General features: G+C 27.8%; 1 protein-coding gene across 2 annotated transcripts; it reads left to right on the plus strand.

The window, feature by feature from the left end:
* On the plus strand, positions 1-27381 carry LOC135923652 (signal recognition particle subunit SRP72-like). Of its 2 annotated transcripts, XM_065458517.1 has the most exons (20): positions 1-109; positions 149-263; positions 305-425; positions 489-554; positions 596-670; positions 712-829; positions 876-945; positions 3671-3739; positions 3788-3857; positions 3906-4034; positions 10488-10619; positions 11248-11338; positions 13451-13515; positions 14964-15083; positions 22279-22403; positions 23160-23237; positions 23513-23638; positions 23829-24160; positions 24882-24921; positions 27143-27381. In XM_065458517.1, exons 1-20 carry the CDS (start codon positions 13-15, stop codon positions 27282-27284), a joined length of 2181 nt encoding a protein of 726 aa, XP_065314589.1. In that variant the 5' UTR covers positions 1-12; the 3' UTR covers positions 27285-27381. The 2 variants fall into 2 exon arrangements, with proteins under 2 accessions (XP_065314589.1, XP_065314590.1); XM_065458518.1 differs by lacking the exons at positions 149-263; positions 305-425 and having other exon boundaries at positions 80-109; positions 27143-27368.

Below are 27381 nucleotides of genomic sequence, written 5' to 3' on the forward strand. Positions count from 1 at the left end.
TTAGACGTGAACATGGTTGTGAAGGAAAAAAATACAGATTTATATAACAAATTTCGTAATTACTACTCGGAGGGAAAATTAAATTTGGCACTTGATGTTGCTGATAAAAGTATATTCATTAATGAAGTTTTTTTTAAAATTTACGAAGTTATAAGAGAAGTCCCAAATGATCATGATATGATGTATGCAAAATTTGTTTGTTTGCTCGAGGAAGAAAAATTTATTGAGGCATTAGATTATTTAAATCATAATCAATATATGAAGTAATATATTTTACTTTAATAATTCCTTTGAAAAAAGATAGGGGTTTGAAATTTGAAAAAGCTTATTGTCAGTATAGACTAAATAAATCTAAAGAAGCATTAAATACCTTAAAATCCATTAAAGATCCTAGTTTAAAAGAAAAAGAACTCATGAGTCAAATTGTAATGATTAAAAAATTTTATAAATTATAACTAATATATTTTCATTTATTTTTATTAAAAAAGCTTTATAAATTAGATGATTTTAAATCTTGCTGTAGCCTTTATTTGGATATCATTAAATCCACACAAGTAATAATTTATGTTTGAATAGTTTATTTATCATTACATAGGATGAGTTTGATGAGGAGAGAATATGTAATTTGTTGGCTAGTCTATCGTATTCTAGTGATCAAACTATATTGAAAGTTTTTTAGAATTTTTTAAAAATTATTTATAGCAATTTTAGAATTTTGAAGATGATGAATCAGATCGTGTCAATTATGAAATATATTTCAATTTAGCATCATTATATTTAGTCAAAAAAGACACCACAAAGGCAAAGGATTATTTGGTTAAGGCAGAAAGTTATTTTGTAATAGTTATGTATTTTAAAATATAATCATTATATAGAAGTCTGTCGCAAATTTTATTCCTCACATGATCAACAAGATGAATTGCTCAAAGAAATTAAAAACATTGAGTTTTATACATTACAGTTAAACGTCATTATTAAATATACAATAAAAGTGGGTAAACAAAGTACAATTTTATTTTATTAATACATATTGAAATAATATGTGGACAAGCAATTAATTAAGAATAATAGTAATATTTAAATTATATTATGTTGTAAATATATAATTTATGTTGAAAAATAAATTTTTTTTTGACCTCCTTTGAGAATGCTCAAGTAAAATTTTTAATTAAATTTCTTCAAAAATTCTAAATTTTTTTTTTTGTAAAAAGTCTTTTTAATATTTAAAATTTTTTAGAATTTCTTAAATGTAATCTATTTTGTATCCATTTATTTCAATAAAAATATGATAATACTATAAACTTTTTTAATAATTTTGATAAAATAATAAATACATAAAAAATATCATTAAAATTTATCAACTCATTCTATTTGATCACTAACTTGATGATGGTACCATTTTAGAACATAAAAGAATTAACTAGAGCTGTGCCGATCTACATATTTTTCACTAATCTGATCCAATATTTCCCAACATTGCTCCAAAATCTATCTGATACCTATACCGATCCGATATTTATACTGATTTTTCACCACCCCCCTTGAACCAAATGTAATTAAGAAATTAATGTTTTTTATGCAAAAAATCAAATTATGCATTTTAATTTTTTATTTCTACAATTAAGATAATAATTAAAAAATATATATATTTAATAATATATCCATATTATGTTGATATGAATTATAAAATTGTAATATTTAATATATAAAATTAATAATATATTAGATTTTTTTAATATATATGTGAGAGCCTCTAGATTTTCTGGCAATAAGCTTCTACGATATGGACTATCTATATCCCCTGTCGTACTGAAGGCAGACTCAGATGATTCAGCAGATAACGCATTTTGCAAAATTTTCTTTAACTTTAAATATTTCCATAATTCAGATACCATATTTAAAAAAATTCTTTTATTTAAAGTATAAATAATAAAAATTGGCTTTATTATTTAAAAAGATTCAAAATAAATAAAATTTTGGGTGTTCCTTTCTATTTTTATAAAATAACTTTTAAAATACTATAAATCTATTTTAATAAAGAAATAAAATTTAAAGGGTGTTGATCTGCATTCTTTAAAAAAAAATTATTTAGAAATATTATAATAATGTAAAATAAATATACATAACATAAAATATCAAAAAAATGAAAAGTAAAAAGATTGGATCGGGTTTTTACAGGTATCAACCCAATAAGATATTTTTGAAAAACGCCAAATATCGGTGCCGATCTGACCTGATATTTAATATCCACACAACTATAGAATTCATTAAAATTATAAATACAAATCAATTATGAGGTTGCCTTAATAATCAGTTCTCAATGATAACCTAACGACAAATAGCGTTGATTGTAAAAGTTGGTAAAATCATAAACAATGAATAAATCCATGTAAGAGTGGACGGAATAAAATTCCTAACAATTTCATCTTTTGTATCAGGGCGGGGATTGATTGCTAGATATTTATTTTTCAAGACTCCAAAAAAATTTTGATCGGATTTAGCCGAAGTGAATATGGTGGTAGATATTCAATCCTACCTTTATAAACATTGATAAGATGGCTTCTATGGATAGATGCATTATCCATTACAATGATTGCATCTGGTGGTTAGATACTAATAATCTGTCATTGAATCATGGAATAATACACCATTATAAGTTCCTTTGACTATAGTGGTTTATCTTCCCGCTCCCCCCCCCCAATTCCAATTGTACAAAGTATGCTTACAATTTTACCCTTGGAGGATGGGATTTTTATAATTGGGTAGACATTGCATGGTGCCCAGCCATAAATTGGTACAACATGCAAGTTTATTCCAGTTTCATCTAAGAAATATAAGTTTTCTCTTGAGATATTTAAGATTTTTACACAATAGATTTGACGAATATTAATTGCCTCTTGAATATTTCTTCTATCAAGCTCCTTGCCAGCTCTTTTTTTAGACCAACTATATTTTTGATATATTTACTAATGGTTGTTTTCGTTTTTGGACTACCAGGGGGCAAATTTTCTATTATCTCCTAGATAGTAAGAGTATAATCTTCCATTAATGAGCTAATCATGTATTTTACAATCATGCAAGAATCTTTTTTCTTATTTCTCTTATATAATGTATTCTTTGCGGATCTCCATTTATTTCTGGGAATGTGTCACATCTAAATTTATGAACTGTTGCTGTAGACATTTCAATGTATTTTCTGATGATTTTTATTTGTTGTTTTTCAGACATTGATATTATTTTAATAACTATAATATCCATTTTTTCTTCGTTCCAATATTTGTGTATTCTTTTTGGTCTTTGAATTTTCAACAAAGATTGGGAGTTTTCTTTTAAATTGGAAAAATTAGTATTATTATTGAATAAAATTCTAAAATAAACATTTTTTTATTACTTTAGAACAATTAAAAAAAATTTATATTTATTTTTAATTTAATTTAAATTTCAAACACAATTGCTTTTTATATTTAAACATGAAACTTAATTTTAATTAATTGCTTGTCCATATTTAATTTCAATATTTATTAAATTAAAATAATATCTTACTTTGTTTACCATTTTATTATATATTTAATAATGACACCCATTTCACTGTATTACATTTAATTAATTCTATTAAACTTATTTTTTATATGTTTGCATTATTAATTTATAAATTTTATTACTTAATTAGGGCCCAATTCGGATATATACATCAATTAAATGGGGAAAATGAAAAGGCCTTGAAGATTTATGATTCAATGTAGAACAATATAATATCCACATTTAATTCTTTCAATTATAACTTTAGGGTATTGTCACAAGATTCTTCTTCTCCTTTACCAATCATCATCACTAACAATAAATATATCATCAGACAAGTTTAATAAAATAATTAATATATATTTAAAAAAAATTTTTTTTTTTAGGACAATGTGAATGAATACAAAAAGAGTATCAAAAAAATTGCAGATTCCAAAATATCCCAGAAATTAAATAACCAGCAAATGAAGGAATTATACTTAGACCATGTTATATTTTGCCTACAAAACAATCAAGTTTATATTTTGATGAATAAATATATTTTATGGTATAAATTAAATAAATATTCCACTTTTTTTAGCCACACATTTTCTTTATTTAATATTGGTGCTACCCTATTAAATTCATGACTCTTAGTCAGTTCCTATTAAAATAAATAAAAAATAATATTTAATATTAACGAGTTGTTGATTGCCACCCTTTAGTCCCCTCTATATAATCAGTGATGTTAAGTTACATATTATGAGGGGAAAGTAACTAGAAGGTATCGACGTTACTTAATTTGAGTAACGAATAATTTTTAAAAGATGGAAGAACTTAAAAATTCTACCTGCCAAAATATCATGGATTTGCAAACTAATTTTTATCGTCATTATCACAGATTTTATTATTTATAGTTTATTTCTACAGGGATAGGGTAGTCCTCTCCAAGATTTCAGTGCCGCTATCAGCTATAAGAGGGGGTAGGATTTTTTATGCACAATTTGCGTAAATTTTAACTTCATCAAAGGTCACACATTTACACCGAATCATTAGAAAAATATTCTGAATCTTTGATTAAGGTTATTTCAAACATTTCTCATCTGTGGCTGGCATTAAATGACATTCCCTTCTCACTATTTATCTTTAGACTTCAATTCTCAGCAAATTAAGGGGAAACAAACTTGTTACCAACAATTAGTAATAATATGACATTCATAATCTATCAACACAATATAATGTTATTATTAATTTTCTCATACTATAACACATTTAAAAAGACTACATTTTAGAATATATACTATTCAGACAAAAATTTCATGGATGGAAAAGATATAATCGATTTCACCAATCTTTTCCTCGAAAATATAACAACATAACCACAATGTAAATATCGAATCTGCTAATATAATTTTACTTTCCCCCAAAAATAATAATATTAACTTTTTTAAATTAACACTTTTTAAATTTTTTAATAAAAATTAGTAACTATGAATAAACTTAAAGAACAAATTCGAGCATACTTTATCAAAGCAAACGTAAAACATACAAACAAGATGCGAACTATAAAAATGGATACCCTCGTTCAACTACATCCTAATGCTCTACCAACATTTCTATTTGTGATAACTATTATGAATCGGTACATTATTAAATATAAAGTTTAGATTGACACATATTCACAACCATCCTGATGAATCTGAGGAAGAGCATTTTGTTATTTTAGTAACTATGAATAAACTTAAAATTAGAGTATACCCTATTAAAGCAAACAAAACATTTAATCAAGTTATGCGTATTAGAAAAATGGATCCCCTCGTTCAACTCCATCCTAATGCTCTACCAACATTTCTATCTGAGAAAACTATTATAAATTGAATTATTAAATCATATGGACCACCTTTGCCTCTTATAAATTCTGATATCCCACTATACGGCGATTATAAATTAACACTAGATAATAAAACATTTTTAATTTGTAATGAAAATAATGAATTATTAATATTTTCTACACATGAACCACTTGAAAGCCTCTGTAGTGCCTACCAAATTTTGATGGACGGTATATTTTTTTTTTCGTGTCCATTATTATTTAAGCAATTATACACTATTCATATAATGATTAATCATACAATAATTCCTTGCGCTTATCTATTATTGCCAAATAAATACAAAGAAACGTATCTTAAAAAACTATTGTCGATCTATAGGTATTTTCTTTTCTCCTCCTAAAGCACTTATAGATTTTGAAATGGGAGTACTTACAACATTCGAAAAAATTTTTCCAATCATTTCTGTCAAGGGATGCTATTTCCATTATTGTCAATGTATTTTAAGACGTATACAGGGTAATAGATTGACATCATATAGTCGTCTTAATCCTGATTTTAAGAGATATCGCAGACTAATGGCGATACCCTTCTTAACCGAAATGGACATACCATTGGTATTGTTTGAATTAAATAATGAAGTAGAGGCCTTTAATTTAGATCCCATAACAGATATTTTTACATACCTTAAAAGTACTTAACCCAAACGCTAAATTTAAATATCAGATGTGGAACATGTATGATGTTCAAGGATCGAGAACAAATAACCATGTTGAAGGATTTCATCGTTCTCTAAATGAGTATATAACATATTCTTATCCGAATTTATATCTTTTTATTGATATATTAAAACAAATAAATGGGAAGAAAGTTACCGAGAGAAAAAAAATAGTGTATAATAGACAAGAAACATTTCTATATTGCACTACTTATACAATAATGCAGTATTTAGATAAAATATCAAGATATTTATTATCGAAAAAAAATAACAAAATGAAAAATAATTTAGTCAGCAGGTATAACCATTCAGTACCACGGTATTAAAATGACATTTGCACTCTGATGGCCCCTTAGCGACCATTTTCAAATTCGAACTTATTTCTATTCATAATATTTATTATCATATGTAGATTATATGGAAAATTATGGCTCATGAGCCTGACCCTTATTCAATATGTCTCACCATTTTTTTTAAAATTAATATATCTACCAATATTTCGTATAATTTTTAGTTTAGTCAAAAAATCAAATACTCTTCGAAGATATTTACTTTCGCATTTCTTGATAAGATATTTAATATCGAAAAAAAATATTAAATTATATTTTATCTAAATACTGCATTGGTGTATAAGGTTAATATAAAATGTTTCTCAACTGATTTTCTCGTCTATTATACAATATTTTTTCTTTCTTTCGGTAACTTTCTTCCAATTTATTTGTTTTTATATATCAATAAAAAGATATAAATTAGGATGAGAATATGTTATATACTCTTTTAGTGAACGATGAAATCCTTCAACATGGTTATTTGTTCTTACACCTTAAACATCATACATGTTCCACATCTTATACTTAAATTTAGCTTTTGGGTTAATCCAAGTACTTTTAAAGTATGTAAAAATATCTGTTATGGGATCTAAATTAAAGGCCTCTACTTCATTATTTAATTAAGACAATACCAATGGTATCTCCATTTCGGTTAAGAAGGGTATCGCCATTAGTCTGCGATATCTCTTAAAATCAGGATTAAGACGACTATATGCTGTCAACCTATTACCCTGTATACGTCTTAAAATACATTGACGATAATGAAAGTAGCATCCATTGACACTGGTTGGAAAAATTTCTTCGAGTGCTGTAAGTACTCCCATTTCAAAATCTATAAGTGCTTTAGGAGGAGAAAAGAAAATACCTATAGATCGACAATAGTTATTTTAAGATACGTTTCTTTGTTTTTTTTTGGCAATAATATATACGCGCAAGGAATTATTGAATGATTAATCATTATATGAATAGTGTATAATTGCTGAAATAATAATGGACACGAAAAAAAATGTACCGTCCATCAAAATTTGGTCGGCACTACAGAGGCTTTCAATTAGTTCATGTGTAGAAAATATTAATAATTCATTATTTTCATTACAAATTAAAAATGTTTTATTATATAGTGTCAACTTGTAAACGCCGGATAATCGGATATCAGAATTTATAAGAGACAAAGGGGGTCCCTATGATTTAATAACATGATTCATAATAGTTTTGACAGATAGAAATGTTGGTAGAGCATTAGGATGAAGTTGAACGAGGGGGCCCATTTTTCTAATACACATAACTTGATTATATGTTTTACGTTTGCTTTGATAGGGGTATGCTCGTATTTGTTAAATTTATTCATAGTTACTAAAATAGCATAATGCTCTTCCTCAGATTCATCAGGATGGTTGTGAATATGTGTCAATATAAACTGCATATTTAATAATGTACCTCTTGCAGTACAACGCCTTAGTCTACATTTTAAAAAAATCCAAATTTATGGTGTACATATAGATATTTATTTGAATATAATAAATTGCGTTTTTTTTGGAGGGGGGGGGGAAGAATAAAATTATATGGCTGTTCTAATTTAAATATGAGGATTCTATCTTATTAACTGATATTGGTAAAGTTACAGAGCTATTAGCTGCAATGGAGATATCGACCACTTCTTCATCTATAAAACTTTCATCTAAAAATGGTAAATCTACAGGGAGGTCTATCACTGGAGGTACAGTCTCTTCTTCTCCTCCAACAAGATACCAGCTATCCCCACAATACTGTCCCTAGATTCTTGTGCAGGATGGATCACAGAAGACACAGTATCTTGATCTTCCTCCAACAAGATATCAGCATTCCCCACATTACTCTCCCCAGCCTCTTGTGCAAGATTTATTACAGAAGGCACAATATCTTGATCTTCCTCCAACAAGATAGCAGCAATCCCTACATCACTATCCCCAGCCTCTTGTGCAGGATTGATCATAGAAGGCACAGTATCTTGTTTCCTTGCCAACGATACATATTAACAAAATTTTGATTAACTATTTTATAAAATTTTATGGGATAATATTTCATATTATTTTGTAAAATACTTCCTCTTCTTTCAGTCAAATATTTGCAAATATCTAGAAAATAATAAATCATATCTCGTATATTGCCACTGCATTCTGCTGTCACATTGAATACGCTATTTACTGTATAACCTTTCCTAGGGCAGTTTGGAGATGTACAAATATAATAAATTTTATTTTTGTAATATTTTGATCTTCTATGTGAAGAAGGTGTCATTATTGGAGATTATTACAATTATGGTATAGAGTTAATGACTTTACTACCTAATTTAAAGAAAAGTGTAATAAAAAAATCATTTACCATATAATATAGCACATCTAATCAAAACTGTATTTAATTTACAATATTTAGTAAGTTTAGAAAATGTATCTAAATATTAGTTATATAAAATATTATAATTAAAATCAATTACTTGCCTTTAAGATTCACAAAAACTTGCTAATATTGAGTGGATAACTTTAATTTACAATTTACTAAGTTTAGAAAAATATATATAAATATTAATTATGTAAAATATTTTAATTAAAACCAATTACCTTTGACAAGGTTAACAAAAGGTTGTTAATATTGAGTGGATAACTTTAATTTACAATTAATTTACTAAGCTTAGAATGATAATATAAAAATTTTTCGAAATATTCTCGCCAAATGGTATAATGACAAAACAAAGTCAAATGGATGGGCCCGATAGCCATTTAAAAATATTCGCAACGTTTATGGGAGTGAATTGTAGTGTTATGAAAGCTAAATCGAGATTTTCGCTAAAAATATTATACCTAAGCCTCGAAATTTTGCTAATAGAAGTTCCCAAACCTTTCTGACATCTGTGGACAAAATCAATAAGAGCTCGAGGTAATTCACTTTTGGCCAAAATATGAGAACTCTTTTATAAATTGGCTAAATCTATCCGTTTCAGATAATATAACAAAGGATAGTGCAATATTTTTAACTAGTGTTGTTAAACAGCTCAGATAACTCAATACTTCATCCAGACAAACATTATTCAAGCCTGAAGATTTTGCTTATAGAAGGAACATAGATACAGACATATATTGTCGAAATCTTGAGGCTTAGGCAATATTTATCTGGCTAAAATATTGAGTTAGCCGTTTTTAAAAATCGGCTCAAAACTAGCCGTTTAACAACACTATTTTTTAACTATATTTTTTTTAAAACCATTTACAAATAAACCGTATTTTAGTTCCTTTCATTAATTTATTATTAAGAAATTATTTATAAAATAAAAAAAAATATGTATATATTATACAATCATATAATAACTAAATCACAATTAAAAAAAAATATATGATCGGTTCGGTTATCGCTAAATATCTGTGCCAATCCGATCTGATATTTAATATCGGCACAGCCCTAACTCACATATTTAAATTTTTAAGATCTATTTTTCAAAGTTTAGCTTTTTTTTTAAAAAAAATAAAATAAATACATACAATTTAACTAAATGAACGAATTATAAAATGATTTGTGTTGATTGGGAAATTTTGCAATAAAACATTTGCTAGATTATATTTTTTTCTTCGAATTATAGTGATAGTAGGAAATAGAAATAAAAAAATTAATATTTTAAAAAAAATTTCGAGCCAAAAGAGAAATTATTGATCAAATTTGTTTACCTAAAAATAGTTGTTGTGCCGATTTTTAAAAATGGTTAGTCAGAAAAATATTACCCGAGCAACGATATTTCGCTAATAGATGCGCAACCATTTGTGCCACCTTTGAGTAAAATTTTGAGACTTGCATAATATTTTTTCTGGATATAATATCGATTTGAGCCGATTTTAAAAAAACGGCTAACTCAATAAACCATGAGATCTTTTAACAACATGTAAATTTATCATGCTTTTCAAGGTGAAAATCGAAAATAAAATAACTCTAAAAAAACAAAGTTCGTCCTCCCCCCCCCACCCTCGAAAGAAATTTTATTTCCACTAGGTGTGACTAAATAAAATTCATAAAACCTTTTCATTTATAAATATCGAAATACTTAAATTTATTATAAAAAAAAATAAATTTCGATATTACGATTCAAAGTTGGATCTCTGTAGAAATTTAGTCAAAAATTATGAACAACGATTCCCGGACGAAAAATATCAGGCTATGATCATCAACGTGGCATTGTTATGTAAGGATAAAAAGATGGAAAAAGCGCTACAGATTACAAGGGTATTAATTTATTTTTAATCGAATGGAGGCAATGCGGCCAGATTTAACAGCTGTTCGGTTATCAATTTAAAAAAAAATATATATTTTACTATTTAGATTTTATCTTGATCAACTTTTTCCGCTCTGAATTCAGCCGTATGCCGCATCATAATCATTGCGTATGAGCCATTGGTCCCCGTGATTACTTCACGCGCGAATTGGAAATTAGCATTCAAATGCTCATACGCTCTAATTAGGATGCAGCTTTTGTCGTATGGTTAATTTGTAAGCCTACCTTATTTCGTTTTCACTAGTTTATCATTTTTTGGGCGTTTCTCAAAAAAAACAACATATTTCTTGTTGATATAGAAAATATTTTTTTGCGCGTGCGCTAAAATTAAAATAAGCATGTTCCGAAAGCGCGTCGGCGTCTGAATTTCGATACGATTGTTGCTCAAAGAATAAACTCGCATAAAATGGGAGGGATGAATTCATTATGGAAGGGAGAGAGGGGAGGGTATAAAACATGCATTGAGCTATGGGAAGGGTGTTAGAATATTATATATTTGAAGGATCTTTGAAATTTCAATCCAAAATTGTGATAATAAAATATCTTATTTTTTCTTTATTTTATTTTTTTAAAAATAAGGATTTTATTTCTGAAAACGTAGATAAACCCGACGATAATTCGTCCCTAATGTGCGCGTATCTAACCGAGGCTCAATTATACATGGACATTGGTTAATATATATATTTTTTTTAATTTTACGAGAAGTAAATCTATTTAGATAGGCCAATTTATGGTATAAATTTAAAGATCCCACTCCCCATTTTTTTCCTCTCGTGACCGGACAGAATACCGTCAACATGTTCCAAGAAAAATCAAAATGTTCCAATAAAAATCCCGGCAGACATAAAGATTTAATTTAAAAAAAAATATGTTAAGTAAAAGTTACTTTAATAATCAAAAACCATATGTTGACGACGGAGCTTCAAGTTTGAATCCCATTCAGAAAAAAAAATTACAATTTTTGGTTCCACCAATCAAATCCAAATTTTTTTTTCTTCTCGAAACATCCAAATTGAAATAATTTTCGATCCGATACGATTTAAAAAAAAAAAATTGGACTGTCAAAAAGTACGATAATTCGAAGCGATAATAGGAAAAATTTTTAAAGCTCTGAGAGGATAATTTAAAAAAAATTTTCGATGTTAATAATGAATAATATTCATAAGAAAATATTAGATTTAATCAGGTCCTGTCCGAAATAAATTTTAAAATCGGGGTATGAATCGGACCGAGTTTGAGAGAATATCTTTAGGTCGGTCTCGGATTGGTCAATACAGGGTTCTAATTAGTCTACAGCACTTTCAAAATCCGATTCCATCTTAACACATGTTTTTTTTTATCTGCCAGATTTTTTTTCCAATTTACGTTTTGACATCTCAACTATATTCCCACTTAAAGTTGCTAAATCGCTTCGATTTGGAACGATTTTCAAATACGCCTAAATCAAAGTTGTAGCCACAAAAATTTTGCCTAAGCCTCGAGATTTTGCCAATAAGATGTCCTGAGCCATCTATGAGCAAAATCTTTAGACTTGCGTAATATTTTATATTGACTTAGCGTTTTTATAAATAGGCTCAAATCGAGCCATTTAGCAACATTTAATTCCCACCATTAACTAAATCTACTATTCGTTTTTAAAAAATCGCCGTATTTATCGATGATATTAGGCTCGTTTTTATGGATAATGAGTTGGGCTTGAGTTTTTTTGAAAAGACGGAGTCCAGGTTCAAGGGGGTTCAGTGAGGGAGGGGTAAATATTTTATTTTCTTTTAATAGGATTTTAATCATCTATCCTATGAACCCTATATTACAAAAATAGTTTAAATTCAGTAATTATTGTAAGTTATTTCTAATATTATTTTATTATCGTTAATTAAAATGGGAGTAATAAATTTAGCCTGATTCATTAATTAATCCTTTTTTTAAAAAAAATGATGAATATAATGCTTATATTATTTGTAATGTTTCTTTTGTTCACACATGATGATTCCTTTTCCATATTTTGATACATGGATCTGGAATTCATTTCGATATCGAAGGTCCAATAATATTTATGAATATTAAATTTGGCAAGTTTTATTTGCCATGATCAAAATCATAAGATGAAAGCTCTTTTCACACTCGGCAATAGAATAAAGTATCCACAAAAAAAAATATTTTTTTTGCCTAAATATAAAATAGATATTGTTGATTTAGATATTAAAAGAATAAATTGTTCTGTACTATATTTGAAATAAAAAAATATTGTCTCAAAATTGGGTAAAACGCAAAAAAAGGAATAAAATAAAATGAACGAGGGAAATAGAATTGAAAACATGAAGTTCAATTTTGTGGTTCTTTCCATAATTATAAGGGGGATCGGATCAATTATGATTTTAGTTTTTGATGGTTTCAGAAAAATCAGATTCAAAGTACGGGGCGGATCAGATTTATCTCCCCCCCCCACACCCTCGGTGTTAGGTATTGATTCCTTAAAGTGTTAACACGCAAAAAGGCACTTTGTATTATATTATAAACAGATATGCACCGGTTCCACCATTAACTAAGAGTATCAGTTGAAACCACCTAGACCAATAATCAGCTGATACGAGCCGATACAGTTAGTATCGGTGCATATTTGAATATAATTATGCAAAGTGATCTATTAAATATCATAAAATAATATCATTCAAGAATTGTCAACATAATTATGCAAATCGTATCCATCTTTTTTTTTAAAAAATAAAAATTTTAAATTAATTTAATAAATATTGCAATTTATATATATATATATATTTTACAGATGATTATATGAATGCTGCCAAAACCTTGGAAAAAATTCCTGATATGTATCGATATCCACAAATAGTTTGTTTTTTTTTAATAAAAAAAAATTAATTTTATGATGATATTTATTCACTTATATTTTTTAAGGATTTATGGCATGATTTGATTAAATAATGCTACTAATTCAATTATACCACATCTTATTATTTATGTATGTCGTATTGAGATATGAAATTAATTTGCGAACGATGAAAAAGAGATTTTAGCAATATAAAAAGAAAAATTTTCTCGTTTTGCCTCACTCTTGTGCTCCAATTTATTTTAAGGGCAAACCTTTTGCGGCAGATTGGAGATTTAGTCAAGTTATTTGACTTGATCATTCATAACATACTCCTCCTGGAGAAAATCTTTCATCCGCTCTTAGGATTCTTATCGGTTTAACCTCTCATATTCCAATATAAAATAGAAATAATTTTATATTTTCTAGCGAGCCTAGACCAGGCCTGGATTTTTGTATTTTTTTGTTTAATGGGGTTATGTCTAAAAATTTTTCATTTAACTTGTTTAACAAACTTAAAAATGTTTTTTCTTCTTCTAATAATAATTTTGAGTATTATAAGCAAAATGATTACCTTAATATACTGAAATATTCTTTATTTTCTTATTGAAATAAATAAATTATATTTTTGGTTATGGGTTTTGGCAAAATTTTTGAAACTTATTATGGGCTTGGGAATTTTTTTTAATATTGAATATGGGCAGACCAGGGCCTACATATTTTTTTACTGCAGGCCAGAGCTGGGTTTGATCATAAAATCTAGACCATACATATTTAGTCAAATCAGATTTAATTACGAATCCCCCATATCCCAATACGATATGTATATATTGCTTATGAAATAGAAAAATTATATAATTGAGATGGTATATTTATTTCTGTCTTCCTTTCTTCCTTCCTTTCTTTCTTTCTTTCTTTCTTTCTTTCTTTCTTTCTTTCTTTCTTTCTTTCTTTCTTTCTTTCTTTCTTTCTTTCTTTCTTTCTTTCTTTCTTTCTTTCTTTCTTTCTTTCTTTCTTTCTTTCTTTCTTTCTTTCTTTCTTTCTTTCTTTCTTTCTTTCTTTCTTTCTTTCTTTCTTTCTTTCTTTCTTTCTTTCTTTCTTTCTTTCTTTCTTTCTTTCTTTCTTTCTTTCTTTCTTTCTTTCTTTCTTTCTTTCTTTCTTTCTTTCTTTCTTTCTTTCTTTCTTTCTTTCTTTCTTTCTTTCTTTCTTTCTTTCTTTCTTTCTTTCTTTCTTTCTTTCTTTCTTTCTTTCTTTCTTTCTTTCTTTCTTTCTTTCTTTCTTTCTTTCTTTCTTTCTTTCTTTCTTTCTTTCTTTCTTTCTTTCTTTCTTTCTTTTTTTCTTTCTTTCTTTAAAAACCAATTCAATATTAATTACATCGACGTGCCTTTCATTAAGTTAAAATGCGGAATATTCGTTTTACCATAATTCATTTTCTTTCCCAAATAGCCAATTTCTATTTATTTTTTTGTAGGTTCAGTTTTTGATATACCTATACCAGAAAGCTGGCAAAAACAACGCAAACGAACTTAACGAGGACATCATAGGTGATTTATACCTTAACGCTATTACCTGGAATTCAGCCAATAAACAAGTTACAAAATTTAAAAATGAAATATTTTTTAAAAAAATAACTTTATTCGAACATATATGGATGGGAAGAATGCATGACCTAAGTTATAGAGTCTTTGGACATATCCTGCCTCGGAAATAAAAGACGAGGGACATTTGGGGTTAAAGTGCCGCCGAATTTATTTTTGCTCTGGGCCACCAACGCTCTTAACACGGCCTCGTGCATTAGTGATCCTGTTCTGCATCGGGCCTAATTTTACAAATCTAACCCTCCTTTTGCCCCACCCGACTTTGAGCGCATTTTTTTTATTTGTCCCGAAAAGCCCAACCTAATATAAAAATTATTTATCCGCTTGGCCCAATCGTAAAAAAAGTATTTACAAACTTAAACATATTGGCGCCATGTAAATCCGACACAAAGCCCGCTCGAGCTTGGGTACGGGTCGGGCTTTGGCGATCTCTACCATGCATACCATTAATTACAAATTATACGTATAAAATGCATAGAGATGACTTATTGCATGCACATATAAAATCAGTCAAATTTAGTTTAATACCTTGAATAGAAAGAGAATTACCCTGCATTCATGGTTAACGCGAATTCGCGGCAAAGTAATACAAAAACAGCATATTTTGTATACTTCGTCTTGAATACAAATGCAATTTTGTATTAGACTATAAATTTTTGTAAATACGGGCATATGAAGACAATTCAGTCATAATTTGACACCGGATACATTCGCCAATCGCATAACTTTCTCTAAAGCCTTTTTTCAAGGATACCTATACTATTAATTTCTTCAAATTGCCCTGGTCTAAATATTATTCTTTATAATTCTTTATATTCGTCGAACACTATTCCATCAAACTTGTTATCGATTTTATGGCAAAATATTTTAACCCAGTGATCTTCATGACGCCTAATTTTTTAAGCTAGGCCCGGCCCGAAATTTTTTTTAAAATATTTGCCCTACTTAGCCCGATCCCGAACGAGATTTTTTTATTTGTCCCGGAAAGCCCGAACCAAAATAAATATTATTTGCTAGAAAAATGTAATCTTTTTTTATTGTAAAAAAATATTCTACAAATAAAGCAAGAATTTTAAAATATATCAATTTATTTGACAAAATGTAATGATATTAATATTTAAAAATTTAAGCCTCACCCGGTGACCCGAAATTTTTTAAAAATATTAATCCCGAACCTAAATGGCCGGACCGTTATTTACAGATCTCTACTTTAACCCTAGAGAGGTCTATCGTCTTTTACAGGCGCTCCTTCCCATTCGTCACTGCTACATCCCACATTGTTCGACTTGTTAAATTAGCACAAACAATGAGTGAATTTAATAATCAATATTATATTATTAGTGGGTCATTCCATGACAAATCAACAACGATTCGGCCGACCCCTTCGATTTTTTTAAAATTTGTAAGCAAAGAAAGGTCGATGTAACTAAGAAATAGCCAAAATTTTAGCCTCCTAACATTTATATTTTTGAAGATATTAGGGTTCAAAGTGTCAAAAATGACGTATTTTTACCATTATCTGCCTTCATTCAATTAAGCATATCTTAAAAACTACATAATTGTAAATAACAAATTTAATATCAAAATTACGTACAAAGATTCTACTTTTTAGATAAAAAAAATTTTTTATTTTTTTCCCCAATTTCCGGTCATTTTATTTAATATATAAGGACTAAAAACGATTTTTTGGAAATAATACGACCTTCAATTTTTTTAAAAAATTTAGTAGACATTATTAAACTCTTCCTTTATATTTATAAAAAAAAATTGGTCTGGGACGCGGCCATCTTCATTCTCAAAATCGATAAAAATGTCTAGAAAAGTGTATAAATATTTTCCCGAAAGGGGGGCGTCTTTGTATAAAATTATATATTAATTAGTTTTTAATGTTTTTCTTTGGACTATTTGATATAATTTAAAGGATTATTCATCTTGTAAGTGAAAATAACATTAAATGGGGCTTTCATTCAATTATAGAAATTGTCTATCGATAAAAGAAATTCAATTTATTACTTTATTATAAAATTTTTTGCCCATATAACATATACTTAATGAATATTAATAAAATATATTCAACCAAGTTTATAGTTCTTGAATATATGAATCAGAATCTTGTTCATTTCATAGACGCCAAAAATAATATCAAAATTTTCTCTACTCAATTTTTTAAAATAATTTGAAATTTTTAAAAATATTACAAATATTAATTTATTATTATTATGAAATTATATACAAAATAAAAGTATTATCATAAAATTACCCAAAACAATATAAATATTGGATCGGATTTTCTAAAATCGGCATAGTCTTTCTAAATTAGAATAACAATAAATAAGTGTTTCAATCAATAAAATAAATAAAAATTTTAAAATTGATTAACCCTTTCGCGCCCAGCGAGATCATTTGTCATTAAAATTTTTAATCAATTAATTTTTATATTTAAAGAAACTAATGGTTGGTACTTAGAGATATTATAAAACAATATTTATTATTTCATATTTTATCATTAACCTGTCAAAATCATTATTTTATTATGTCAAAATGATTATTTTATTATATCAAAGTACAAGTATTTTTTGTTTATGGGAAATATTTCAAGCGCGAAAGGGTTTTATTCATTCAATAACACATACTCACTATATTAATTCATTTTTTAATAAATTTCTTGGTATTTTGATTTCTATCAACACCTAACCCCAAGCCTGGAAAAACTATAGATGAATATACAGTTAAAATTGTACAAGAATTTTATTGTATGGACGAAATAAGCAGAATCATACCAGACAAGAAAGATTGCGTTTCGATTTTGACCAAAGACGGAAAAAAGAATACCATAAGAGATTAATTTTAGATAATTTGGAAAAAATTTATATATTTTTTAAAGAAATGAGGCCTGATGTTAAAATTGGTTTTTCGAAATTCGCAAGCATTCGCCCAAAAATTGTATACTCGTTGAAGGTAGTGGTACACATGTATGTGATTGCAGCTACCACCAAAATTTAAATTAATGATCATTGGATCAAATTTAACCAATGATATGTTGCCCTTTAAAACATACAAACATATTTTACACTTAATAATTTGTAATTCGCCTCAACCATCCATTTATATGGGCAAATGTGATAATTGTCCAGGGTCAACACATTTACGCGATCAAATAGAAATATTGTTTCGTTCTAAGGACATCGAATTTATAACATACAAACAATGGCTATCCGTAGATAGAACCACCCTTGAAACAATAACCAAACCAGTAGGTGAATTTATTAATGCCTTTTTAAAATAAATGGAATCTTTATCATTTTTTTATTTCAACGCAACAATCGTTGTATCAAAACAATCTAAAATTGAACTTAAAGATAATTTTGCCAATATTTGTTGCCTAAATTATGTAATGATATCCGAATCTTTGCAACACAATACAATAACAGTACATAATTTTAAAAAGACATTGCTAAATTTTTTTAATTAATAAAATTTTTTATTTTCCGGTGGATCCGCCGCACAGTACAAAAACGTAAAAATTTTATTAATATTTGCCATCATGAGATGGATTTCGGGGTACAGGCGAAATGGCATTTTTCTGCTACAGCACACGGGAAAAGTGTTTGTGATGGGATTGGTGGCACTGTTAAAAGATTAGCCGCTAGAGCTAGTTTACAAGGCCTTACTTCAAAGTACACATCATATGAATTGTACGAGTTAGCTAAAGAAAATATTAATGTCATATATTTTGAATAGAGCACCAAAATAAATTATGCATTACGAAGATCTATTACTCAGGGAAAGATTTTCAAAAACTAGATCTATACCTGGAACACACAAAATACACCTTGATTCCAACAGATCTACATAATTTAAAAGTAAAATATATTGCAATTTAATAGAAAGTACTTTGGAATAGTTATCATATAATGATGAAAGTATAATTATTGAAGAAATATCATGATACCTAACTTATTTTTATGATTCTAATTGGTGGTTAGCTTTGTTTTAGTGAAAAATCAAAAGCAGGAAGAAATATATATAAAGTTTCTACACCCATCCGGACCTTCTAATTCCTTTACATTTCCAAGTATAGACGACACTCTTTGCTTGCCCAAATGTCATATCTTAACATTAGTTTCACTGTTAAATGCTACTGGCCGTAGTTATACTATACATTGTCGTCACAAGAAAGTAAATGCGCTACCGAAAAATTAGAATCTTTTAAAAGTAAGTTTAAATTTAAATTATAGTATTTTTTTTAATATTTAGGGCGCCATATATGAAATGCACAAGATTCTGATTCATATATTCAAGAACTCGAAACTTAATTAAACATATTTTATTAATATTTATTAAATATATGTTATATGGGCAAAAATTTTTATAATAAATTATAAATAAAGTAATAAATTGAATTTCTGTTATCGTTAGACAATTTCTATAATTGAATGAAAGCCCCATTTATTGTTATTTTCACTTACAAGATGAAATAATCCTTTAAATTATATCAAATAGTCCAAGAAAAACCATTAAAAAATTATTAATATATAATTTTATACAAAGACGCCCCCTTTCGGGGGAAATATTTATACACTTTTCTAAACATTTTTATCGATTTTGAGAATGAAGATGGCCGCGTCCCAGACCAATTTTTTTTTATAAATATAAAGGAAGAGTTTAATAATGTCTACTAAATTTTTTTAAAAAATTGAGAGGTCGTATTATTTCCAAAAATCGTTTTTAGTCCTTATATATTAAATAAAATGACCGGAAATTGGGAAAAAAAAATAAAAAATTTTTTTTATCTAAAAGTAGAATCTTTGTATGTAATTTTGATATTAAATTTGTTATTTACAATTATGTAGTTTTTAAGATATGCTTAATTGAATGAAGGCAGATAATGGTAAAAATACGTCATTTTTGACACTTTGAACCCTAATATCTTCAAAAATATAAATGTTAGGAGGCTAAAATTTTGGCTATTTCTTAGTTACATCGACCTTTCTTTGCTTACCAAATTTTAAAAAAATCGAAGGGGGTCGGCCGAAAATCTCATTTTTTTTGCTCATTTGACGTGGAATGACCCAGTAATAAAAAAACCTCCATGGCAAGTTGATTTGAATAATTCAATTCATAATTATTATACCCACCTGGTGTTCTATTTAATTCCAATGAGCTAGAACATTAACAGATTGAAAACCTATTTCTATAATGAATTATAAAATAAGGTACAAAAATTTAAACCAATCAAAACTTGAGTTTCATTCAAACAGAAACTGATTTTTTTGTTTGAAAAAAAAGAAAAAACTCATAAAATGATAATCCTCGAGGAATGTATTTGTCATAATTGGGAGACTTTGATTTGTAAGATTTGATTTTTCGTAAAGTCAGTATGTATTGCGTTTGATGAGTCATTTTTATTTTCATAATTTTATGTTTTAATTAAATTGGTGAGTCATTGTTATTTTTATAATTTTATGTTTTAGTTTAATAGCGTTAACATTTTATATTTAGATTTATAAAAGTTAATTATTGTAAAGTAGTGCTGTAAACATTTTAAAAAAAATCGGAAACGCGTTCAACGTTCATTGACAAAAATCGAACAAACGCGTTCACGTTCAAATTCAAAAAGGAACGCGTTCAAGTTCGCTGGTACGCTTTCATGTCACGTTCAAAAATTTTATGATAAATTTTTTTTTTAAATTTAATTTAATATAAATAAATGCCTTATATTTTTCAACCCATTATATTAGCCATGATAAAAAATAATAGTTTTTATTTTGATAATATAATTATAAATACAATTTAATAGATCGATAAAAAAAATAAATTTATAAAAAATTTTTCTTATTAATTTTTAATAATAATTGCTTTTCAAAAATTTTCATCTGATAGGCATGAACGCTTGGCACTTAATACAGCGTTAGCTATACTAAAAACTCGCTCAACAGGGGCAGATGAAGGGATTGCGGTGTTATACTTGATAAACAATTCTTTTAAAAGGGGGAATTTATTGAAAACATTTAATGTTTTATCCATTGTCTCAAAAAATTGAGCTATGTTATCATCCTCCAATCTGCCCTCTTCTTCCTCGTCAAAAAAAAGGACATCTCGGAATTGATTTTAAACAGTGAAATATTTTTTGATAGGGCCATGGTAATTCTAATTCATCTATTGAATTTTTATTTTCAGAATCTGATGATGAAATATTTATATCCTTGCAAATCCTAATCTATTATATTAAAATATAAAATATTCAAATTAATAAACTTTAATCTTATCTTCTCTAGCAGTAGCACGTTATGGTACGTTAATTGCATGAAAGAGGAAAAAGTAAAAACAGCTGATTAAAAATATAAGAATTTTTTTGTTAAAAAATTGGATTAAATATTAATTTTTCAAATAAATAAAAATATAAGACTTTTTTGTTAAAATGCTGATTAATATTAATTTTTCAAATAAATAAAAATAAAAAAGTGCTTTTAAAATTGAACGAACGTAAAATTGAACGCGTTCATCAAAGAAAAGGAAAGTTTTTTTTTTTTAAGTTCGTCAAAAAAGTTGAACGCCGTTCATCACCTTTTTTTCAAAAAAACGAACTTCGTGTTTACAAATACTATTGCAAGTCATTATAATGTGATATTTTATAATTTCTAAAAATGTATTTTTAGCTTATAATTTTTTATAAATTGAGGCGATTAGGTGCTTTATAATTGTAAAAGAAGATATTTTTAGATTGTTAAATTTTAATTATTTATTTGTGAGATTTATTACGTCTCTATAAAATTTTTTTTTTTTTTTAAATTATCAATTCATTTTTTTTGAATAATTTTTTTTTTTACACAGCTAATTTTTTTTTCCGTTTTAAAAAATTATAATATTTTTATTGGTTAAATAAAGAAAATTTGTAGTGGTGTTTCTTTATTGGTTAAAATTTGTAGTATATTAGTAGTTGCAAGTGGACAACGTGATAGTATTAATATATTTATAAATTAATAGCTAAATGAGATAAAAAAATCTTGAATATATATTTTGTACAAATTTTTTTTTGATCTGCCTCTTTTTTTTCTTTTAGCATCATCAAATATCTAAACTCTCTCCCTGATTCTTGGGGAAAAATGGTCTCTCGTGGGCCAGTTGCACGTTTGAATTTTCTCTGTTATAAAATACTTTTTTTTTACGATATCTGTATTATAATAGGATGGGAAAAAATCGTTTGTGCCCTACTATCTCCAGGAATTGATTAATTATACGACTGCTAATAAAGCTACCCTTTCCCAATCCTTCAACGAGAAAGTAGCCGCACTTTTGGAAGATCAATACAGGTTTGTTCCCTAAATTAAATCGATTGTTAATTATAGATAATTTAGCTCAACTAAAGGAATTATTCAAACGGGAGGAGTTTTTTTTTTAAAATTAAAATAAAACGGGCATCTAAAGTAAGGAGTAGGGTTATAGAGTTAATTTAAGACCTGAGGCAATATGGGTTAGGGTTAATATATATTTAGAATAGAATTGTTTTTTTTTATAATAATAATCTGACAGGTCATGTGAATATAAATAAGCGAGTACAAATTTAGATATTGTAACAGTAATTTCCCTGAGTTGGACCATGTTATTTTTTTTTAAAAGAACCATAAATATCACCTGAAAATATTTATTAAATTTATATAATATATTAAAAAGTATCAGTGGTGTTATGTAAGGTCAAAGATTTTATTCTTTTTTTGGAAAAAGTAAACGTTTCATTTAAAAAATAAGGGTATTGTAGTGTTGTTACCTATTTAGTCACCTTCAATACAGTTATAGCCAAGTTTTTAGCCTAAAAGGAAAAAAATTAAGTTATACCTCTAAGTTGAGATTCAATTTGAAGATAGAGGCGATTTTTTTTAGTAATAAAAACTTGGCCTTCTGTTTTGGAGATGGCTAAAGTTGGGTGATTTAATAACGCTACCGTAATACGCTTATTACGAGCTCTAATTTTAAAATCTCCCATCAAAAATTTTCTCTTTAAACATCGATTAAATATGGGAAATATTTATAAATTTCTGCCCATAATGATTATTAATTTTATTTTAAAGAACAGATCCAGAAAATTTAATCGTGCAAGGAATGTTGCTGAAACTGTATGATAAATATGATACCGATAAAGCCAAAAAGTTAGTAATATTACTACATTTTATCCACTTATTTAAAAAAAAAAAATATATATAAATTTTTAATCTTGGTTATCATTGAGTTAATTTCCATTATATATTGATATTTTAAAAAATATATCTTCCCCCTAGTTATCTTCAGAAAGAGTTAAACGTACTAAGTTTAGGAAAACTAAGGGGTACACAAAACCAATTAAAAATAATTATAATTAAATTTAACTAATTCATATAATTTTGTATTTACATATATAAGTATGATACAATAATGTTTAAAAAAGATTGGCCCACGATATTCTCAAAGATAGAGGAGGCGATGACACGAATTCGCTGACGATACTAGATGAACAAGCTATCGATGCCATATCGAAAGCGATGTCTGCCCATAAAAAGTCAAAACGAAAAAGGTTTGCATATTTTAATCTAACTTGGAATTGTTTATTTTACATTTTATACTCCATGATTCTTTTATTTGTCTATTTTTAAACTTAAATAGTGATTTTGATTATGCACTAACCTTTCATTTATAAGTAATGATTTATCTGTTTTGCAATTCAATTTTAATAATTAAAATACGTAATTTTATTTTTCTATTAGATTAGCCTCTGATTCCCAACAGAAGCCTTTGGTGACCGCGGGTCCAACCAGTGTTACAGAGCCTGCAATTGATGTGTTGGTTACCTCTGCCAATCAACCCACTTCCTCACTTTCTAAGAAAAACAAAAATTGTGCCTTAAAACATAAATTAAAGTGCAAAGCTAAGAGGATAGCTGCCCTAAAAGCTAAAAATGTGTTTGGGACAACCGGGGCCGATCCCGATAGGTGGTTACCCAGACACTTGAGGACTGCTTCTTCATTGACTTCAACCCATCATTATTACAAGAAAAAGAAAGGAATCAAAGGAGGGGCTGCCAAAAATGCTGAGCTAGGTTAAATTATTTATTAAACAGAGAGAACTGGAGGTAATGTTGCGTAAAGAGATTATCTTAAAAACTGGCTTAACCTAATCACGTTTAGTTTAAAAGATCGCTAAGTCTAGTTATGCCTAGCGGCTTAACTAAATTAGGTTTTTTTAAATAAATTTCGTCTTAATTTGGTTAAAGCTAATTAGTCAAGTCCGATGGAAGCTTACCATGCCTAATAATGACAATCTCTCGTCACACATTTTTAATCTAATATGTTCAGCGCGGTCTTTTGAATCACGTGTACCGTTGAAAAGTTATAAATTTCAACTCTGTCATTTTACCAAGGGCAGTCATTTCATTTCTCGCTTCAAAAACATTGGCTATTTTTTTGTTGAAAATAAATCTATTGGGATTATAATGATTGCGATTAATCTTACTGCAAAAATTAATCGCTTCAAAAACATTGGCGGCTATTTTTTTTCTATGAAAAAAATGACTGTTAAAAATATTATTTTCTAACCCAACCTGATTGTTTTTTGCTTAACTCCTTCAATTGTTATTTGTGTTATTGGTTATATTTTTCTTATTTGCAAATGGAATCAAACGTCAATCGAAAACATAAAAAGCGACGTCGTATGAATGTCTAAATGATTTATCTTGCGTAACATTATATAGGTCGTTAGATTTTTGATTTTAATGATTATCTGCATTATATTCATATTATAATTTAATTTATGTATTTTAGGAAGAGGAACTCAAGGAGCTGCCCCTACCGCTACTGATGGGTAATTTTTTTTTAAAAAATATCAATCAATCTCATTAACCAAAAATTTTTTTCAGTAAGGAAGGCACCGGAGAATCAATTTATTTCTTTTGAAAATTTGAATGAATTTTTTTATATAAATTTTTAAACTTGCTATTTTAGTTTAATAGTATTCATTTATTTTAATATAGTTTACTAGCTATAAAGACTATATTTTTGAATGATATCCTTAGATTAATATTATTATTAATTATATATACCAGAAACTAGCAGGGGCCCTAAGCCGGGTACAAGCCCCGGACCTTATTTTTTTTTTAAATACACCCGACCAGGCCTGAATTTTTTTTTAAAAAAATACCCAGGCCGAGCCATATTTTTTAAAACCAAATATTTTAAATCGCCATTATTAGCTATAAAAATTAAAAATGTCATACATTGGCCCAAATTTTTTTTGTTAAAAACTTATATTTTGCCAAGTCGTCCAGTGTTCCAAGCTACTCTGAACCATTTGCCGAATCTTCATCTACCAAGCCCATCCCTCTTGCCTTATTCGTTCCTCCGGAAGCAAACCGCAATCTGCCAACTACCTCTATGCCTCAGTTTCACTAATTTCGTCTTGTTCCAGCTCCAACGGACCCCCAAAAGGACCACCCGCATTCCTCCCCTGATCAACTTCTTCAGTTTCCACGGTCTCTACTGCGCACCACCGTAGCTTTTGGTCTTGGTTCCTTTTCCTGTTACGTTACAATCCTCCCCCATCTGCTCCGCCCCCTCCGACGCCACGATTCCCGTATCCCCATCATCATCTGCTCCACCGTTCTCAAATCGGTCTCCTCCCGTCGTCTCTCCATAGGACACGAACGGCGAATGTGCCCCCGTTCTCCACATCCGTAACACTGGCGAACATTCCCGCGGGCTCCTTTAGGGTCATCTATTCGAATTCTCCGAACATTCCTTAATTCTTCTGTTCTGCGTGGTCCCAGCGCCCTTCTTGGCGAGAACCCATGTAGCGTCGTTTGCCTGGGCGTTATTATGAAATGAACCTCGAAATCCTCAAAAAAGGCTTGGTAGATAAAGATTGGGCAAATGGTTCATAGTGGCTTGGAACACTGGACGACTCGGCAAACTACTCAGAGTGGCCGAAAACATTTGGCCATTTTTTGGAATTTATTATATCTGGCACGGAGCGGGAGGAAGAGGATTTCTTTTGAAGGGCGGAGTTGCTGCAGGCAGTCAGTTAGTATTGATGTATTAGTTTTTTTTGTTATATAAAATAATCGGTTTTTGGTTTGTTTTTTCTTTAATTTTCTTCTTATTACACAAAATACTAAATTCTAAAAGCTAAATTTTTCTTTATTTTATTTTCAAAAAAAAATAATATTTTTACAAACTTTTTAAAACAAAAAAAAATATATAAATCTCTTCTTATTTTAAAACAAATTGAATAAAAATTTTTTTTTTTTAAATATAATAATAAAATCCTAAAAATAATAACCAATGATATATATATATATTTCCTATAATAATAATTATTTTTTTTGCAATTACTAATTTAAAAATAAACAATTATATAAAAAAAAATAACTTACCAAAAACCGATTATTTTATATAACAAAAAAAACTAATACATCAATAATAACTGACTGCCTACAGCAATGTACAATAAAAAATACATTTGTATTTATGGTTTATGATCTAAAAAATTTATCTTGCTATGAGGGGTTTTGTCAATAAATCGAAAATAAGGTATGCAAACCCCTCACTAAAGATTATATTATGTCATGCGTGTAGAGACAATTTTTTGAAATATTATAAAAGTGATAACTTGAAATTAGTATATTTCCAAATATTTGTTTATATTGAAGGTACTAAATATATTCTTTATTAACATAATACTTTATCAAAATAATAAAAAAAATCAACTTATCAAAATAAACGCAAATTTTTCATACCTCATAAGATAGGCAATTTCGGATGCACTTATAATCAATAAAGGACACATTTTTTATTCACCCGTCATTTTTGATGGTCTATCTGCTAGTATATAATATTAACTCACTTTATCATTACAATATATATTTATTAGGAAGTAAATTTTTTATTATATTCCATTAGAGTAGTGTCATAAATTTACCACCTCATAGTTACGGCCCTGGTGTCAATTGCAATAGAATAATATATTCTATTTACTCCTAATCTTTATTTTGATATTTTAAAATGGTCTTTTATAAATATTTTTTTAGTAAACCTTCTACTGAGAATCAAGCTACGAATTCCCAGCCCAGTACTAGTACAAATGTCAACATTCCATCGAATCCCGTTCTGAAAGCTAATGCCAATAAGAATATTATTAAGAAAAAGAAGAAGAAAGGAAATAAATGGTGAAATTATTAACCTGTAATTTACCATAATATTATAATTATTTATCAAATTTGGAATAAAAATTGCATCATTATAAAAGTTTATAAATAAGCCTTTCAAA

This window comes from Gordionus sp. m RMFG-2023, chromosome 2 (genome assembly GCF_954871325.1).
Source record: "Gordionus sp. m RMFG-2023 chromosome 2, tfGorSpeb1-WG-v2, whole genome shotgun sequence".
Lineage (NCBI taxonomy): Eukaryota > Metazoa > Nematomorpha > Gordioida > Chordodea > Parachordodidae > Gordionus > Gordionus sp. m RMFG-2023.

What these genes read in the sequence shown, in the direction of transcription:
- LOC135923652 (XM_065458517.1), top strand. Translation starts at nt 13, where the DNA reads ATGGTTGTGAAGGAAAAAAATACAGATTTATATAACAAATTTCGTAAT. An exon ending in ATATCATTAAATCCACACAA is followed by an intron (nt 555 to 595) that starts GTAATAATTTAT and finishes ATCATTACATAG; the next exon opens with GATGAGTTTGATGAGGAGAG. An exon ending in TGTATCGATATCCACAAATA is followed by an intron (nt 13,516 to 14,963) that starts GTTTGTTTTTTT and finishes ATTTTTTTGTAG; the next exon opens with GTTCAGTTTTTGATATACCT.